Source organism: Lepus europaeus, chromosome 7, assembly GCF_033115175.1.
Source record: "Lepus europaeus isolate LE1 chromosome 7, mLepTim1.pri, whole genome shotgun sequence".
Classification (NCBI taxonomy): Eukaryota; Metazoa; Chordata; class Mammalia; order Lagomorpha; family Leporidae; genus Lepus; species Lepus europaeus.
The window spans coordinates 14,485,161-14,505,541 of record NC_084833.1 but is presented as its reverse complement, the minus strand read 5'-3'; the positions used below and the strand labels follow the sequence as shown (position 1 = coordinate 14,505,541).

Sequence of the window (20,381 nt, the reverse complement as noted above, 5' to 3'; positions counted from 1 at the left end):
ATCTAATACTGAAAACTATTATAGAATGTTTTAAATGCTGAGATCTTTCATTTATTTTTACAAAAATATTGGATCAAAACAGATTGGAAATTTGTGGAAGGATATGATCATTTGTGGCTATTTGGATGAACATTTCCGTGGTGGACTGCACATGTTCATCAGTTATAATCCCAGGGCAGATAGTAAAGAGGAGAAGGACTAAAATGAGAATATAGAAATAAGTTGGAACAAAGTCATATAGAGCCCTAAGAAGAAGTCAATATTTTCAAGTGTAATATTAGTATTTAAATAGGTTGGGGTATTTAGTTAAAATATAGAGCTTGAAATAAAAGATAACTAAATAAGAGTATGTTTTCTTACCTCTTAATTGGTGCATTTATAAAACGCTAATCAGCTTGTACACTGGGATCACAGCTTGTGTTCCATGGGAATTTCTCCAAACTGTATATGAAATTATCTAAATTGGGCATCAAGTTTCAGCCCTTAAAATTCAAGTCAATTGTGTAAGAATGATGTTGCAACTATTTTTTATGTCTTTCTACTTTCTTTTTTTAATGTAATTTTTTTGACAGGCAGAGTTAGACAGTGAGAGAGACAAAGAGAGACAGAGAAAAAGGTCATCCTTTCTGTTGGTTCACCCTCCAAATGGCCACTACAGCCACCGCACTGTATTGATCTGAAGCCAGGAGCCAGGTGCTTCCTCCTGGTCTCCCAGGCAGGTGCAGGGCCCAAGCACTTGGGCCATCCTCCATTGCCCTCCCGGGCCACAGCAGAGAGCTGGACTGGAAGAGGAGCAACTGGGACAGAATCCGGTGCCCCGACCAGGACTGGAACCCGGGGTGCCATCGCCGCAGGCGGTGGATAAGCCAAATGAGCTGTGGCACCGGCTAATGTGATTTTTAAATTTTGTTTAAGGAATACAACTTCATGCATTTAATATATACAGATTTGGGAAGATGATGCTTCTTCCCCCCACCTCCCTCCCATCCGCATTCACCCTTTTCTTCCTCCAACTTCTTGCCCTCCCATTCTTATTTTTTACAAAGATCAATTTTTAGTTAATATTTATACTCATAAAATCAACCCTATACCAGATAGAGAGTTCACCAATTAGTATGGAGGAAAAAAAAAAAGAAGAACAAAAACAAACAAACAAGAAAAACACTGTTCTCAAGAGTCAAGGCAAGGGCTATTCAAATCATGGCATCTCAAAGTGTCAGTTTCAGTCCTACAGATTACATTTTAAGTACTCTATTAGTTACCACAGATCAGAGAGACCATATCAGATTTGTCCTTTTTGTGATTGGCTTATTTCACTAAGTATAATGGTTTCCAGTTGCATCCATTTTGTTGCAAATGACAGGATTTCATTTTCTTTTACCAGTGTGTAGTATTCCATACTGTATAATACCATAATTTTTTTATTCAGTCTTCAATTGTTGCAACTATTTTTAAATTTACTTTATATAAGTGAAGTTGAACATCTTTTCATTTGATTATTATTTATATCCTTTGCCTGTTTTCCTGCTGGACCACAGTCTTTGTACTTTTTATTTGTTGAAGTATTTATTTAGTACAGCTTTAAGCCCTTGACTGTAATGTAAATTAAAAATATTATCTTTTTTTAAAAGATTTATTTTATTTATTTGAAAGGCAGAGTTATAGAGAGGCAGAGGCAAAGAGGGGGCAGAGAGAGAGATCTTCCACCTGCTGGTTCACTACCCAAATGGCTGTAACGGCCAGGGCTGGGCCAGGCTGAAGCCAGGAGCTTCAACTGGGTCTCACATGAGGGTGATAATAATAAAATAGTAAATTAAAAAATAAAGTAGAGAAGGGAGTGGATCTGCTAACAAGTTTCACATTTAGTAGTCTTAGAATATAGACATGAACAGAGATTTATATTCATTTTGTTATATTGTGAATTGGTAGATCAGTGTGATTACCTAGTCTATTTAAGAAGCATAATGTTTATATAAATCATTATCATGAATCTTCTGTCTTATAAACTTTTTATGAAAAAATGAATGCCCTTAAATTTGTTTTCTTTATATTAATAAAAAAAACCTTATGCGAATGTTCTTGAAGTATGTTCAATAAAGTTAACCCTTAAAAATAAAGTATATGCTGACCTCCCTAAGAAGCCACATATTATACAAATTCTGGAATAAGGTAAAGGATCACAATGATGTTAGCTTTCTTTATGGTTTCCCTATTCTTTCTTCGCAGTTTTTCAGTAGACATTCAATCTATGACAACCATGGACCAAAATAATGGCACTGAAAGGACTGAATTCATTCTTCTGGGATTTGCCGGCCAACACGAGACTTGGCCTATCCTCTTTATGGTATTTCTAGTGATCTATGTGACCTCCTTGGTGGGTAATATTGGAATGGTCCTACTCATCAAAATTGACCCTTGCCTTCATACCCCTATGTACTTTTTCCTCCAACACTTGGCGTTTGTGGATCTCTGTTACACCTCTGCTATCACTCCCAAGATGTTGAAAAATTTTGTAGGGACAGATCATTCCATCTCATTTATAGGATGTGTGGTACAATTACTAGTCTATGGAACTTTCGCAACAATCGACTGCTACATCCTGGCTGCCATGGCAGTGGACCGTTACGTGGCCATCTGCAACCCACTTCGCTACCCAGTTGTCATGTCCCAGAAACTCTGCATTCAGCTGCTAGCTGGTTCATATGTCATGGGTTTCCTAAATGCTTCTGTAAACACAGGTTTTACTTTCTCATTGAAATTTTGCAAGTCCAATGCAATTAATCACTTTTTCTGTGATGTACCTCCAATTCTTGCCCTTTCTTGCTCCAATGTTGACTTCAACATCAAGGTACTAACTGTCTTTGTGGGTTTGAACTTGACATGCACCGTGTTGGTGGTCATCTTTTCCTACCTATATATCCTGGCTGCCATCCTGAGGATATCTTCTGCAGAGGGGAGGAAAAAAGCCTTTTCCACATGTGCCTCCCATCTGACAGCAGTCACAATTTTTTATGGGACTCTCTCTTATATGTATCTACATCATCGTACCAATGAATCTCAAGAGCAAGAAAAAGTGGCTTCTGTGTTTTATGGCATTATTATCCCAATGTTAAATCCTTTGATCTATAGTCTAAGAAACCAAGATGTGATAGAAGCCTTTAAAAGAATAGGAAAGAAATGTTTCTAATTTAAACCTCGATTTCTTACTACACATGGTTCATCAAGAAATCCAACAATGTTCTTTTAATTTTCAATCTCAGAAGATGCAGCAAATATTTATAGACACAAAAGCAATACCTAATTGTAGCAATAACATTTGAAAGCTGTGGAAAAATATCTCAACTGATTAAACAAATGAACATTTGTGTCCTTAAAGAAAAGTTTTCTGAAAAGATGTCTTTGTAATACTTCTTTTGTACATTGTGATAAACTTATTTAAAAATATCTGTCATTGGGACCAAGTTAGTAGCATAACACCCAGCATCCCAATGGGCACCAGTTCAAGTCCCAGCTGCTCCACTTCCCATCCAGCTCCCTGCTAATGGCCTGGGAAAAACAATGGAGTATGGCCAAAGTGCTTGAGCCCCTGCAACCCACTTGGGAGATCTGGATGAAGCTCCTGGCTCCTGGCTCCAGTCTTCATTCTGGCCTAGCTATGGCCATTGTAGCCATCTGGGGAATGAACCAGTGGCTGGAAGGTATCTCTCTCTGTCTCTCCCTCTCTCTCTGTAATTCTTTCAAATAAATAAGCAAATCTTTTCTAAAATCTGCCATTAAAAATAACAATGAAGCAGTGAAGTTAATCTAAGAGAAATGCATAATCAATGTATTATTACTCCCATTAAACAGAGTGTAAGAACTCACCAGAGGGAAAATATTTTATCTTCTCTTGGGAGCTACTGTACTCTTGCTATTTCTCTATAGCTAATCTATTTATTAGTGTAAAGTAAAATTTGACAGACCATTTCTTTGGATAATATGTGCATAAAAGACAATGAAGAAAGAAAGAACGGGCAAATTTTCCTAGACATTGGGGAATTAGGGATCAGTATTCTTTTTTTCCCTCCAGATCCTTTAGAAATTAGGGAATTGGGAGTCAGGGAGATGTGGAATGTTCAATTTTATTATTGGTAACATAACTTGAATCTCCAACTATCTCCCCATGCTGGCATACATCTTAAGAAAGCTAAATCCAATGCAGTATTTGATGGTACATATCAAACTAACTTACCAAGAACTGTAGCCTCGTCCCGCCCAATGTCCAAAAATGAAGATTGATGCAGGTCTCCAGACCTAAATCTGGAAGTCAAATATAGGCTCTGACCCTAGTGTTCTAGTATGTACATATATATATGTATATATGTATATATGTGTGTGTGTGTGTGTACTTTTATGTCTATCTATATGCATTATATCTGTGGGTAGATGTTTATTTAAAGATACATACATGCATATATGTATTTATATCTATATATTATATATGTTTGGATATAAATCAAACACACACACATCCAGCTGAAAACAAAAAGGCTTGCTCCAGTTCTCCTCCCAGCAGCATTTTTCAGGCCACAGGGAAGATTTAGTAGGAAGATTGACAAGATGGACTTTACTATTTTTCCCAGTATTTCCAGAAGTTTCAGATCCATGGCTAAGGCAGGAATTATGGGAAAGGGTACAAATCATAGCCCTATCAGTACAAAAAAACCCAGACAGTACCAGTCCATGGAGTAGGGTGAATTAAGGAAAGAAACCCCAAAATTAGGAAAAAGAAACTGGTCTTAGTGGTCACATTGCTGGTGACCTGCCCATGCCCAGCTCTGTGGAAGCAAACCTCATTGATACTCTGAAATGTAAACAAATCTCCTCTAGAAAGGACAGTCCAATCTTTATTTACTACTACTTTAGACTCTCCCTCTGGGGAGGGAGATATTTCTAGATTTCATTATTTGATCCTTTCACATTAATTTTGTGTATAGTGGGAAGAAAAGTTTGGGATTCATTTTTTTCTCTATGGCTATTCAGTGTAGCATCAAATTTTTGAAAAGACAATCATTTAGTCATGGAATTTACTTGGTATTTTTGTTGAAAATCAATTTACCATTATATGTTGGTTTGTGTTCTCTATTTTGTTCCATTGGTTAATAAGTCTTCCCTATGTTAGTAACAGAATGATTTATTTGCAGTAGTCTTATAGCTATTTAGTCTCCAAATCATATAGTATTGTTCCTCCAATTTGGCCTTTGATCATCACTGGTTATTAAAATGTTTTAAAATTGATTGTGGTGATGGTTGTGCAATTATGTGAACAAACTAAAAACCATTGGATTATGTACTTTAAATGAGTGAATTCTACAGTATATTAATTATATCTTACTTTTAAAAAATATCTCAGATATGAGGGGCTGGTGCCATGGCTCACTTGGCTAATCCTCCGTCTGCGGCGCCGACACCCCATATGGGCACCGGGTTCTAGTCCCAGTTGCTCCTCTTCTAGTCTAGCTCTCTGCTCTGGCCCGGGAGGGCAGTGGAGGATGGCCCAAGTCCTTGGGCCCCTGCACCCACATGGGAGACCAGGAGGAAGCACATGGCTCCTGGCTTCGGATCAGCACAGCATGCTGGCCATAGCAGCCATTTGAGGGGTGAACCAATGGGACGAAGACCTTTCTCTCTGTCTCTCTCTCTCTCACTGTCTAAAACTCACCTGTCAAGTAAGAAAAAAAACTCAGATATGAAATATCAAGTAAATGGCATGAGCAATTCTAGAGATCCAATAATATAAAACATGAGCACTGTTAATAAGATTAAATTTTATTGAAATTTTTAAGTAAATAGATTGAAGCTGCTTTTGTCACAAAAGATGTAAGATGGTAGGCAAGTTAAGCTACTTATATAATATTCATTTTACTACCTATCTATATATATTACATATTAATATATTATATTACATCTATATTATATATCTATATATTATCTATATATACATATATATCTATATATATATAGTATCATGTTATAAACCTCAAATATATACATAAAATTTATTCAAAATAAAATCAAATCCAGCAGAAAAAGGGAAAGAAAAATCAGCACTAAAAAGTGACCCAAGAATAGCCAGTGATCTTAGAATCAGCCAAGAGTAGCGTGGAAATAATTACTACACTGAGCTCGATATGTTCAAAAACCCTGAGTAAAATGTGAAAGATGAGGTGAGGAAAGCATCAGTGTCTGATGCTTTAAAAATGTACTTCATGTGTGTAGTGGGAGAGGTCACTGGGGAGCCCACATAAATTATCTTAATTTGGGTGACTTTTTATTTTAGGTGATTTTTATTTCGTTGTTGAGCCTTGCTATAAGTCTACACACATACACATGCTTTTTTCCAACACTTATTTCTGCAATATCTACAGATCATGATTACCTCTCATTGCATGACTATTAAGCACACGAAATGCAGCTAGTCTAAATTGAGATGTGCTATGAATAGAAAAGCCACACTGAATTTCTTAGCCTAGTAAGAAAAGAGAATGTGAAATATCTTGTTAATATTTTTATGTTGGTTACATGCTGAAATAACAATATTTTGGCTCTGTTGAATTGAATAAAATTTTCCATTAGAATCTATATATATATATAATATATATATACTATATATGTATATACTTAATGCAATTAATCATGCACAAAAGGTTAGACATGTGCAAAAGAAATAATTAGTGAATGTGAAGTCATAGCAGTGGAAACCATCCAAAAGAAAAGCAAATAAATTAAAAAGACAAATGAAGGGACATCAATGAGTTGTGGACCACTTCAAGCAGTTTTATGTATGTGTAATTTGAATCTCTGAGGAGGAAGAGAAACAAGGTGACATAAAACATGTTTTAAAACATAATAATGAGGGACTGTAAGATGGCAGAATAGTGACAATGCAGTCTGCTCTAGGCTAGGCGAAAATAGAAAAAAGTGGAGAAAGTGAATTCTCAGGGGAAAGTTGCAGGGAAAACTGCAGAGGAGATTCTGCGGAAGCAGAAGAGACACTGTGGATCTGTGTGGAAGGTGCAGATGCACAGCAACCAGCATGGATAGACCAAACAACCCCAGCAGCCCTGAGCTAGAGAAAGTGACAGCTCTGGTGAGCAAGGTGAGGTCAGACTGCACGGGCCCATGCCAGTGTTGATATAGCCAGAGGGAGAGCCTAGCGGACTACCCTATCTTTGAGTCCAGCTCAGAGTCCTGAGAACAGGGCACTGGCTCACCCAGAAGGGGAAAAAAAGTAGCATATCTCTGCCTCCTCATCTTCCCCCAACAACAGCACCCTGCAACCAGCTGTGAGAGAACGTGCACTATTTTGGATATACCTAGGTACAGCTGCTACAGCTCTCATGTGCACACTCAGCAACAGGCAGGGACAGTCTCCATCTTGTCGGCACGGGCAACCACAGCAGTTCCGGTGTAATTGGCAGGGTCGGTCTCCACCTTGTCACCAGGGCAACCAAGCCAACTCCACTGCACCCACCCAGCAACACGTGGAGTGAGGGAGCCATTCCAACATAAGTTCTGCCTGCAGAGACCCTTGTACATGCCCAGCAGGATTGTGAAACAAATAGGGCTGTAGCTGGCGGGTATTGTGTATACATGTGATCCAGGGATTTTACCAGAGGGAAAAATCCATGGTCCCCAATGACTTTGAGTCTGGCTGGAAGTACTGGCAGGGGCTGGGCATCCACTTGTGACTGAACAACCTCTCTACCTCTCAACAAAGCAAGAGCTCCAGGACTCAATCCACCTAGGCAGAGCACCCAGGCTGTGGGCCTTGGGAACCCCTCCACCTCTCTGTGAATGGAACAAGCTAGTGTGTCAGATGGATCCTCTTGTACCTCATGAGTGTAGGAGCCCTGAGTGCTAAGACTGTGAGAACACTATGACAGCATGAGAGAGTACACAGTGTAGTTGGGTCTCTGGGCAATCATGGTGAGCACCTTCACATGCTCAGAACTCCCTGATTGGCTGGGCTGGGTCATTGCAGTGGGATCTGGGCTCACACTGAGGACTGTACAGATCCTTGGTGCATCCCATGTAGAAACACAAATGAGTATTACACCCACTAAAGGCTAACACCCAGAGATTAATCACCTTGGAAGAGAGGAGGTGAGGGTGTGATCAAGCCAACAGAGGTGACTATACACCCTCTTCTGTTAACAAGAAGAGATCTACTATGCCAAACTTGGGTGTCACCCTTGATATTCACCCCACCCTGGAACACTGACCAAAGCTCCCTGACCACACCCAACTCACACCTCTAGCTAATCACTGAAGGAACAGACATTCCACTAAGCCACAGAGGGCAGTTTAAAGACAAAAGCCATCAGAGGGAAAAAACAACAAATATCACCACAAAAGCCTAAAAATAAACACAGAAACTCAAGAAACATTAAGGAACACAACATAAACCCCCAAAGGAACACAACAACACTTCAATATTACAATGTAAAGATGAAGAGATTGATGAAATGCTTGAAATGGAATTCAAAAGATTAATCACAGGATTATTCAGAAGCAACCAAAATCAAATCCACGAATTAAACAAATCCATACATAACATGAATGAAAATTTTTCCCATGAAATCGAGATTTTAAAGAGAAATCAAAATGAAATATTAGAAATAAAGAATTCAATAGACCAAATATAAAATGTACTGAAAAACCTTAACAACAGATTTGGTGAGTCAGAAGAAAGAATATCACAATTAGAAGATAAATCTTTGGAAATTTTACAATCAGACCAAAAAAAAAAAAAAGAAGAAGAAATTAGAAAAATTTAAAACAATGTTGGAGATTTATGGGATAGTATCAAATTACCCAACATACAGACCTTAGGAGTTCCTGAAGGCATGGAGAGAATGGATTAGAAGTTCTTTTTAGTGAAATAATTACATAAATCTTCCTCAATTTAGAGAAAGAAAGGGATGTTCAAGTACAGGAAGCAAATAGAAAACCTAACAGACATGACCAGAAAAGGACCATGTCACATTGTAGTCAAACTTTCCATGGTAAAACATAAAGAAAAGATACTAAATTGTGCACAAGAGAAGCACCAGATTACTTTCAGAGGATCTCCAATTAGACTCACAGCTGACTTCTCATTAGAAACACTACAGGCTAGGAGAGAATGGTGAGATATAGTACAAGTCTTAAGAGAAAAAAGCTGTCAACCCAGGATACTATACCCTGCAAGGCTCTCATTTAAAAATGAAGGTGAAATAAAGACCTTCCATAACAAACAGAAGTTGAAAGAATTTGCCACCACCCATCCAGCCTTACAAAAGATGCTTAAGGATAGACAACACACAGAAACAGGAACATCACTAGGAAAGAAGGTGAAGACAGAAAATCTCCCAGTAAAAGTACAAAGAAAATCCTAAGAAAACAACAGGAATATTTGTGGGAAAATGGCAGGGCCAAGTCATTTCTTATCAATAGTCATCTTGAATGTAAATGGCCTCAACTCTCCAGTTAAAAGACACAGACTGACTGAATGGATTAAAAACAAGACCCATCTATTTGCTGCCTATAAGAAACACATCTCACCAACAAAGATACACACAGACTGAAAGTGAAAGAATGAAAAAAGATATCCCACGCTAAAGGAAAGAAAAAAAATTACAGGTGCTGTCATCCTAATCTCAGACAAAATATACTTTAATACAAGAAGGGCACTATGTAATGAGTAAGGGATCAATCCAACAGGAAGATATGACTATAACAAACATATTTGCACCAAATATAGTGCACCTGGGATGACCAAAGAGACAGAGATTTTATATTCTGTTGAAGTAATCTATTATGCTCTTTTAATGTCTCTATTAAGTTCTGATTGTTTAAAAACAGTTGAGTTTTTTATTAAGAGTTATGGTTTGTTGGAATATATACTCATTGTAAAGCATTTGAATAATCACTTCTTGACAATGATAAAATTTGATCTATATTATATCCTGATACTAAGGGATCCTATTTAACCAGATATTTTAAGCCTTCTTGGCATCTTTGACAGGCATTCCAAAAAAATAAAGTACCAAATTCTTTAGACTTTGATATTTCCAGTTGGACCCCTGGAAATTTGAAAGGATGTATGTCTCTAATCTTGTAGAGATACTAACTAACAAGGGTATTTGGATTATATTAAAGGTACTGTCAAGATATGAAGTGGCACAAAATCTAAGTTATAATAATGTAAAATGCTACTGATACAATTTGCAAAAGTGATAAAATTCTGATGAACTTGCTGTGTTGTTATGAGACATGATGGCCATCTTAATGAGAAGGGCCTAGAGGCCTAAAAGGAATAAATGTTTTGTAAAATCTTACAGGTGCTTTCAAAAATATTGTGTGGAGTAAGCAAGTGCCTTTTCATGTTGGTTAATGAGTTTATTTAAAGTATTTTGTCATCCACAGGTCAGTATTCTCCAAACACTAAAAATCAGATTTGCTGCTCGTGAAGTTAAAACATTGTTGGTTCTGTGTTTAAATGTGTCCTCTTTTAAGTTCCAAAGAACTTATTTTTCCCTGACCTCTATTGTATTCAGTATTTTAAGGACAGTTTTGTAGGCAGATAAACCCAATAATGGACTACGGGTTCCAACTGAGAAAAAGTATGGTTAATTCAGCCTACTAAGAGCAGGAAGTAATTCTAATCAATTGATAGTAATTGAAAAAACAATTCGATTTTAAGAAAATTACTGAAGCTGCTTTATTGTTCTATCTTATATGTTATGTTATATATCTACATGAGAAAATTGTTATTATTAAGAGCTCTGTTTTAATTGGATCAAAGATAAAAGATTGCTCATAAATTTAAATAGCTAAATTAATCAAAGATACTTTTCTGGTTCAGGTGACCTAGATAAATCTCTGTATCAGATGTTTTAAATTTGTTGGCAGAAAGAAACTAAAAATTGTTTTTACATATTTGTACTTGATTTTTCTGGTAAAACAAGTCACACCTGTTAGATATTTAAGAGATGTTTCCAAATGCATGTACTCCTGTCTTAAAACTCATAAAAGGCATCAACTTTTCGGTAAATGTTTTCCTAAGTTGGTTTATTTGACGGTCAAAACTGCTTGCTTAATTTTCATTTGATAGTAAGATATTGACAGTAAGCAATCTGGGAAGACTTGTTCCCTCATGTCTATTCTCTTCAAGATGGGAAACTGATTCTGTTCTGAAGGACTCTCCATTGGGATGGATGGTTTGATCTTTAGACCCTATAGAAGGAATGGCTGGGCCAGTGCCGCCGTAGCTCACTAGGCTAATCCTCCACATGCAGCGCCGGCACACTGGGTTCTAGTCCCGGTCGGGGTGCCAGATTCTGTCCCAGTTGCTCCTCTTCCAGGCCAGCTCTCTGCTGTGGCCCGGGAGTGCAGTGGAGGATGGCCCAAGTACTTGGGCCCTGCACCCACATGGGAGACCAGGAGAAGAACCTGGCTCCTGGCTTCAGATCAGCGTGGTATGCCGGCCGTGAACCAATGGAAACAAAGACCTTTATCCCTGTCTCTCTCTCTCACTGTCCACTCTGCATGTCAAAATAAAAAAAAAAAAAAAAGGAATGGCTAATATTTTTCTGTAATAATAGTATAGCCAAAATGAGAGCTTAAATTAAGACATCACAGCTGGATTTACTCTGCCACGGGCACAGTAAACAGGCAAAACCTCCATTTTAAGCCAAAGAAAGGGAGAGAAAGTTTTACCAATGACTTGATTAGGCAGGAAGTTAGAAATTAGCCTCTATGTGTAAGAGGGGCCTAAGCCGTCCAGAATCTGCATTTCAAAGTCCTGCCCAAACTCTGATAACCTTTAACCTTCCAGGTGGTTCTAGCCCTTCCCCCAAGCAAAGCTCCCAGGAGAAGTCTCTCCTCAGGACCAAATGGGTTACCTGACCTGATAACAGGGGGCAATAAAAGCTTCACAGATGCCCTAATGGAAACCTCTCTACTCTGCAAATCTGGGGAGGAATTTTCTAATTTTCACCCAACAAACCCTTCTGCTAGGACTCCCCATTCTTTGTCCTGGGGAGAGGGGAGGTGGGTAAACAGACTCCCTTAAAAACTGGAAGTTTAGGGCTGGTGCGCCGTGGCTCACTAGGCTAATCCTCCGCCTGCAGCACCTGCACCCTGGGTTCTAGTCCCGGTTAGGGTGCTGGATTCTGTCCTGGTTGCTCCTCTTCCAGTCCAGTTCTCTGCTGTGGCCCTGGAAGGCAGTGGAGGATGGCCCAGGTCCTTGGGAGACCAGGAGGAAGCACCTGGCTCCTGGCTTCGGGTCGGTGAAGCACGCCGGCTGCAACACGCCAGCCATAGTGGCCACTTGGGGGGTGAATCAATGGAAAAAGGAAGACCTTTCTCTCTGTCTCTCTCTCTCTTGCTGTCTAACTCTGCCCGTCAAAAAAAAAAAAAAAAACAAACTGGAAGTTTAAACAAAGACTATGCACTCATCCCTCTGCTCTCTGCTAAGCCACCTGCCTGGCCTGCCCAGGTGCATTCTCTCCATTCAAACATGTAAACATGTAACCTCGCTCTCTCCCAGTCCGAGTGACTGGGTACTCTCTAAGATGAGATTGATGTCCTATCCCTAATAAAACCTTTTTACTTCACTGTCTCATGCCTGAATTCTTTCTTGCATGAATACAAGAACCCTATGGCTCCCATGGCTCTTTTCTCTGGTGACAATTTAAAATCGTATAGATAGGGTGGTCATCATGTTTGATGTTAAAGTGAGAACATAGCATTCCTCATGAGCATTGTTTACCTCACAGAAAAACACTATCAGAACATTCCTGTGACTATAGATTTCTAGTTTATGCCACCAAGGATTAGAGATGGGACTGAGCACCCCTTGACTTGCATCCTCTTAAAGGTTTCCTCTGGTCTGCTTTAAAAGAAGCCAGGAGGCATAGGAAGCTAGCAGCAGAAGCAATGTAAAGATAGGGGGCAGGTCAATTAATGGCTGCTTTACACAGTGATTTGCCATCAAGGAGAAAAAACAGGCCAGTCCATTGCACTGGTTTCTGATGCGGAAAGCCAGGGCTTCAGCAGAAGTCAGCTTATGAAGAGCCCTGGCAGCTCTGCCAGCTGAGTTGAGCCACTGGAAACAGGACTGCTCTGGAGCCAAAGTACTTCCAGGTCAGAGCTACAGACCTCGTTGGCTCTAAGCTGAAAAGCCCTTCACTCAGCCCACCTTCCAAAGTAACCACCGCTGTTGAGGAGATGGCCAAGTAGGGTTAGCAACATTGCAGGCAGAACTATGAATTTCCTTTTAGAGATTCCACCTATCTTCTCTTCAGGCCAGCTCCCCTCCCAGGTCAGCTATGTAATGGAAGTCAACAGGATGCCTTCCCTAGGGAGGTTCACACCTCCCATATGATGTCTCTCCCAGTAACCCATGTGAAGAGATAGATAAGCCTGGACCTCATACCTGGCCAGGCATTAAAGCCCACCTGATTATTACCAGTTCCCTTCTGTCAGTTTCTATTTCCCTCTCAATGGGAAAACTTCCTTGTGATTTAGACAGCACCTTTCTTATGTCCTGTAATAATGACTTTGTCTTTTGCTTTTAGACCCTGTGAGTTTAAACTGCTTGTTAGATTCATTTGCTCCAGATTTGAACCAGTGAAATTCTAGACGGCCATGCACAGGAAACCTCAGACGGAAGCAGTTTCTGTAAGCTGGCACTGTGTCCCCCTGGAGAAGCCACCTCCTGCTGAGAAGCCACCTCCTGCCAAAACCCTGTCTTGACTCCCATTCCCAATGACACCCCTTTTCAGCATGAAGCAACCAGTGAGATCATTACCCAGTTCCCCTAACAGAAGTTAGGGTCCATTCTTCCGGGGGGCAGAATGTGAGGAGTCAGATGGATTAATAGGCAGTCAGTGGAAATTGGGGTGCAGAGTGCTTGCTTTCCCCCAAGGGATGTCTTTAGCAAAGTGCAAAGGGCCTTCCTGCCCACTCCCTGAAAGCTACCAATTTTACCATAGAAATACCAAGGGAGTGGCAATTCCATCCCCCTGAGCTCACGGTTTACTCTAATCAAGTCACCTATCCCAACCTTCTGATGGCTTTTTGTTTTATCATGAGCAAGCCAAACAGGATAAAAGATGGCAAATCAGGTCTTTTGATGGGTTTTGTTCTCACCTTATAATTGAATGTCAATCTGATCGTCAAGGTTTTTTTCCTCCAAAATTGTGCTCAAAAACCCAAGTACCACCAGCCCTTTGGGTTTTGTTCCTCTTTTGGAGCTCCGCTCTATGCCACTCTGGCTGGAAGTATTTGTCTCTAATAAATCTTACTTTTAAAAACAATAAAAATTTTTTAAAAAGAACCAGACATACTGATTACAAAAAAAAAAAAAGGTTTAAATTGCATTATGTCCCATTCTGCAAAGTCATGTTCTGACTATGACTTAACTGAACAGAATCCATTCTACCCAAGCTTACTGATAGCAATAAGAATAAGCCATCTAATGGTTTATCAGATGGACGTACATTTTTCTTATCTACAGGTAATGTCTTAAACCACCCAGTGATACTCTAAAATGAGTGGTCAGAGCCAAGCAAACAAGAGACTATGAATGCAGTCATTTTGTAAGGCTTCATGGTTTCTATAATAGCACTTGAAGCTTTAAATCATCATAAAAATGATAAAGATTTCCTAATGGCTCCAGGTTTGGACTTCACTAGCTTCTAGAACTATCAAAAATGCTGTTCATGTGATTTCAACCACTTTCTCTTAGAATCTTTTCATTTTTTCCTTTCTATATTTTACCCATTACAGGTTTAACTTTTTCTGCAGACTATTTTTTCTGCAGTAAAAATAAGTTCAATCTGTAGGAATCCACAGTGACAGCTTTTTCAATTTTTCTCCTTTCTAATAGGTGACAAGAATCAAAATAACTTCAAAGGCATGTTGTAGAATGCATTCTTCCACTTATCTATCCCCTGTCTTGCTCCCTGAAAATGTTCAAAGCAATTACAGGCTCTCAAGACACTTTTTAAATTTAATATGAAAAACTTCAACCTACTTTAATGCAAAGCAGTTTTTGTCATATGCCAATGGGTAAAGATGGTTTTAATGTTAAAAGACCCATTCAATCAGTAAACATAGGCTCTCTATTTGAGGAAAATTACTCTGTGAAACTTTATCATAAATGATCTGAAATTGAGGTAGCTTCAGTCAAGACTGGCATGCCAATTTGCTGATTTATAAAATAAAGCAAGGTGAGATATATCCTCTTCATTCCTAGTAGATAGTATAAAGGGAAGCAGAGAAATTCATAGGAGGGTCCAGCACTGTGGCTCAGCAGGTTAACACCCTGCCCTGGCCTGAAGTGCCGGCATCCCACATGGGCGCCGGTTCTAGTCCCAGCTGCTCCTCTTCTGATCCAGCTCTCTGCTATGGCCTGGGATAGCAGTGGAGGATGGCCCAAGTCCTTGGGCCCCTGCACCCACATGGGAGACCTGGAGGAAGCTCCTGGCTCCTGCCTTTGGATCCATGCAGCTCCAGCTATTGTGGCCATCTGGAGAGTGAACCATCGGATGGAAGACCTCTCTCTCTGTCTCTACCTCTCTCTGTAACTCTGTCTTAAAATAAATCTTTAAAAAAATAAAATTCATAGGAAAAAAATAAGTTATTGCTGTAAGAATTATAAAGGGAAAGCTGAAGAGAATATTGCACTGAGGAGAAGTCCCCTGCAAAATCGTTTCATAAAAGAGCTCCTCGTTCTTAACAGCATCATCCCATGGACCGAGGCCATAGACACTCTTCTTCCATGTAAGACAGTTTTATAGGTCCGGATGTGGACTCAGAATTACTATTAGCAAATACTAATATGTGTTTTCTATGTACTAGCATAGAGAAAATGCATTTTCTTCTGAACTTCGACCAAAAAATTTCTACTTCAGATTATGTAAAACCTATAGTGCCTGTTTGTAGCTTATAACACTCAGATTACCCAATCACTCAGACAACCCAATCCTGGAACTCAGATATTTTAAGTTCAAAGACTACACTTCTAACCAAAACAATATACAGAATTTTTTTAGTTAAGATAATGTAACCTAACTGGTGTATTTTTTCTAAATAGCTTATCACTTTTTTTTGCCCACACTTTCTATTGAAATATAATTTACATAGAGTAAAATGAGCCATTCATTCTTAGATCCATTCCTTAGTCCTAGCTCTCAGAATCTGCATTCTCTTAGCACCTCACTCACAATTAGTTCATGGGAGCTAACATACATGTGTGTCTTATTTCTTAATTGCCCTTCTGCAGGACTAACTCATTAATCCTTTTATGTCATGAACACCCAAGTTTTGATCGTTCATGCTCCAATATTTATTTCAGTATGGCCATCATTGCCTTGGTGGAGTGCAACTTGAGCACAGCCTTGATTTCCCCATTTGGTCATCATGTTCTCCTACACCTCTAGCCCTGCTGTTTTCCAAAGAATTCTTTTACGTTGCTATTTGTGGCTCTTAACTAACTACTGGCACCATTGTTTATAGGACCCTCCAGTTCAATTTGGACAAGTCCCAGAATAATAGGAAAGTAGTCTTCATATTTTATAAGATTTTATTCTCATGTTAAACTCTTGATCTATAGCCCAAGAGACAAAGAAGTACTCTAAATGTTAATCATGGTAGTAGCAAAGAACTACTCACGAATTAGGGGCCTCAATTCCAAACACTAGGTGCACAGAAACATCCAAGAAAAAGCATTTTTAAGGAGTTATTTATTTGAAAGGCAGAGTTACACACAGAGAGAGGAGAAGCAGAGAAAGAGAGATCTTCCGTCTACTGGGTTACCCCCAGATGGCCGCACTGCCAAATGGGAAGCCAGGAGCCAGGAGCTTCTTCCAGGTCTCCCAAGTGAATACTAGGGCCCAAGTATTTGGGCCATCTTCCACTACTTTCCCAGGCACATTAGCAGGGAACTGGATCAGAATAGGCACAATCAGGAGTCAACCCAGCACCCATATAGGATGCTGGCGCTGCAGGTGGTAGCTTTACTGGCTACAACACAGTGCCAGCCTCAGCAAAAACATCTTAAAAGATGCTATTTATAGGGGGTCTGTGTTGTGATGTAGTGGGTAAAGCTGCTGCCTGAAACACCAGCATCCCATATGGGCACCATTTCATGTCCCAACTGCTCCACTTCTGAGCTAACTCCCTACTAATGACCTGGGAAAAGCAGAGGAAGATGGCCCAAGTGTTTGGGAGACCCAGATGAAGCTCCTGGATACTGGCTTCAGCCTGGCCCAACACTGGCCATTGTGGCCATCTGGGGAATCAAACAGTGGATGAACGATCTCTCTCTCTCTCTCTGCTGTGTGTGTGTGTGTGTCTCCCTCCCTCTGTCTGTAACTCTTTCAAATAAATCTTTAAAAGAGAGAGAGAGAGAAACACTATTAACCTGATCTCATTTTTCAACAGGTCACAAAATGTATTGAGCTTCCTATACCCCCAACATACATGAAAGTTTATCATATATTTTCATATTTTCATAGACAAGAATTTACCTGGAGAAGCAATAAAGCCCATTCTGCTTCATGGACCAGCCTCTCTTGTTAATGACTGCTCTTTATAAAAAAAAAATTTAAAAATTAGAAATCAATTAGCTTCACAACATCATGCAAAAAAGGATTTGAATGACAGAAAAATCAGCCTGGAAAAAGCAACATCAACTTCCAAGCAAAATTAAGGATAGAAAATTGAACTTACTGCACACTAGGAAAGCAGGCAAGTGTCTAAAAGGGTATTGTAGGGGATGATATTTGGCACAACAGTTAAGATGCTATTAGGGATGCCTACATCCCTTACCAGAGTGCCTGGTTCAAATCTTGGCTTCTCTGCTTCCAATTCAACTTCCTGCTAATGAGCACCCTGGGAAGCAGCAGGTGATGGCTCTTGGATCCCGGCTGCCGACATGGGAGCCCAAGATTGAGTTCCTGTCTCCTGACGTCAGCCTGGCCCAGCCTTGGGTGTTACAGGCATTTGGGGAATGAACCAGCAGATGGAAGGTATCTGTGTGTGTGTGTGTGCGTGTATCTGTCCTCTCTGTCTCTACCTCTCAAATGAAAGGAGAAAATAAATAAATAAATTTTTAAAATAAGAATATATTTAAAGTAAATTATTTTTGGAGAGAGAGAGAAAAATAAGTATTAAAATAGTTCATACAATGTTCTATCACTGAACAAAAACTCTGAAGATCAGAGACTCTCTCATCAGGGCTAGCATTGTGGCATAGCAGGTAATTCACCACTTGTGACACAGGCATCTGCCAGAGACCAGCTCCAGCTAGTCCAGGGGTCCCAAGGTGTGAGAGGTGTCAACGCTCGAAAAAATGAAAGACACACTCACAGTAAGGCTATGGCATGGCTCTGGCTCTCGAGCACCAGACTTTATTTTTATAAGTCACATAATGATTCTTTCTTCTTACAATAAAAAGTTTGTTGCCCATTTTCTTAGAACCATTGACCTTGTATTTTATGTTGCCTCTAGACTCTATGTCTACACCTAGTTACCATTTCTTTGACTTTCAAGGGCATATATAAAGCATGGGTTACAATCAAAGGTACAAGACAATGATTTTTTTCTTAAGATTTATCAATTTTTTACTTGAGAATCAGAGTTACACATAGAGAGGAGAGTCAAAGAGAGAGAAAGAGGTCTTCCACTCACTGGTTCACTCCCCAGATGGCCACAACGGCCGGAGCTGCGCCAATCCAAAGCCAGGAGCCAGGAGCTTCTTCCGGGTCTCCCACAAGGGTGCAGGGGCCCAAGGACCTGGACCATCCTCTACTGCTATCCCAGGCCACAACAGAGAGCTGGATCGGAAGTGGAGCAGCTGGGACTAGAACCGGCGCCCAATGGGATGCCGGTGCTTCAGGCCAGGGCATTAACCTGCTGCACCACAGCACCAGCCCCCAGAGAGACAACAATTTTCAAGGGCATATTCAGAGCATGGGTTACAATCATAGACAGGCACGAGACAACAGGCTGCCCACACAAGCCAAGGCCTGGAAGCTATCGAGCTTTGCAGAAATTGGCCACACAAAGCTAGAATATTACCTTCCTAATCTAATCTTTACTAGAAGCCCCAATGTTTAAAGAAGGACCTTTTTTAAATGTATCCCCTCGTTTCAGTTCTTTCTGTAACTCTAATTTCTTTATTGTATTTATTTAAAGGTTCACTTAGATCTATTCCACAGTTTTGACATCCTAACCATTGTTGTATTTGTGGCACATATTGAATTAAAGCTTTAATAATGGACTTTTTGGGGATTATGAGACTAAACACTCTTCCCTAAAATTAGGAATATAGCAATCGTTAGCAGAACCACCAGGAAGCTCTGGCTTTCTTATGCAGAGTTAGTTCCCGAAAAACCTAAAACCACCAAGAGGACCACAGCTGTTGTTCTCATGCCTTGCTGAGACAGACCTTCTGCTGTGACCTTGTCAGCCGGCAGAAGTTGTCTTGGCCTCGCCAGGCATCTTTGTGTTTGTGTTCCAGCTGCTCTAGTTCAAATTCAGTTTCTTGCTAATGTGCCTGGGAAAGCAACAGATGATGATCCAAGTGTGTGGGTCCCTGCACCAACAGGTTTCAGACCTGGATGGAGTTCCAGGCTATTGGCTTTGGCTTTGGATTGACCCAGCCCTGGCCATTGCAGCCATTTAGGAACCAGCAAATGGAAGATTCTCTCTCTCTCTCTCTCTCTCTCTCTCTCTCTCTCTCCCCCCCCTTCAAATAAATCATATATATGTTTTTAAAAAATAGAAGAAAAAAAAGAAAGAAAAAGAGAGAGAGAGAGAAAGGATGGAAGGAAGGAACGAACGAAGGAACGAAGGAAGGAAGGAAGGAAGGAATTTTCCAAAGCTCCTGTAAGCATAAAGTGTTCATTTTATCAAAACATCCAAGAGTGCCCAGGTATCCTCAGCCAAGGTCTGAAGCCTGCAGGAACCCTGAAGAAAGGAAAACACAGGCTAGCCAATGTGCTGGCAGCTGTGGCAAGAGGTCAGCTGCCATCCTATGGGCCTCCACCTGGGTCTGCTCTCCGACATCAAGTCTGGCAGCATTGTGCCCCGTGGGTGACACAGGCTGGCATAACAAGGCAAAATTTCTCTCATCCAGCGTCACAAAATCTGACAGCTATGTCAATTCAGAAAAATGTCAACAAAATTCGCCTTAGGCCAACATTTCCCCAATGAAGTCCAGAGAACTTGTTCTCACAGGATGCTCAACAAGAAAAGGATTCCAAGGTTGAGAGCAGTGAAAGTTCTGAGTTAGCCAAGATGAGAGTTATGCAATGCCAGGCTTCCCTGAGGTATATTATATACCA

At 40.1% G+C, this 20,381-nt stretch overlaps 1 protein-coding gene across 1 annotated transcript; it reads left to right on the top strand.

The window, feature by feature from the left end:
- Positions 1-2,257: 2,257 nt before the first annotated feature.
- LOC133764225 (olfactory receptor 5AK2-like) lies at positions 2,258-3,187 on the top strand. The gene has a single exon (XM_062197900.1). It carries the CDS (start codon positions 2,258-2,260, stop codon positions 3,185-3,187), a length of 930 nt encoding a protein of 309 aa, XP_062053884.1.
- Positions 3,188-20,381: the final 17,194 nt, after the last annotated feature.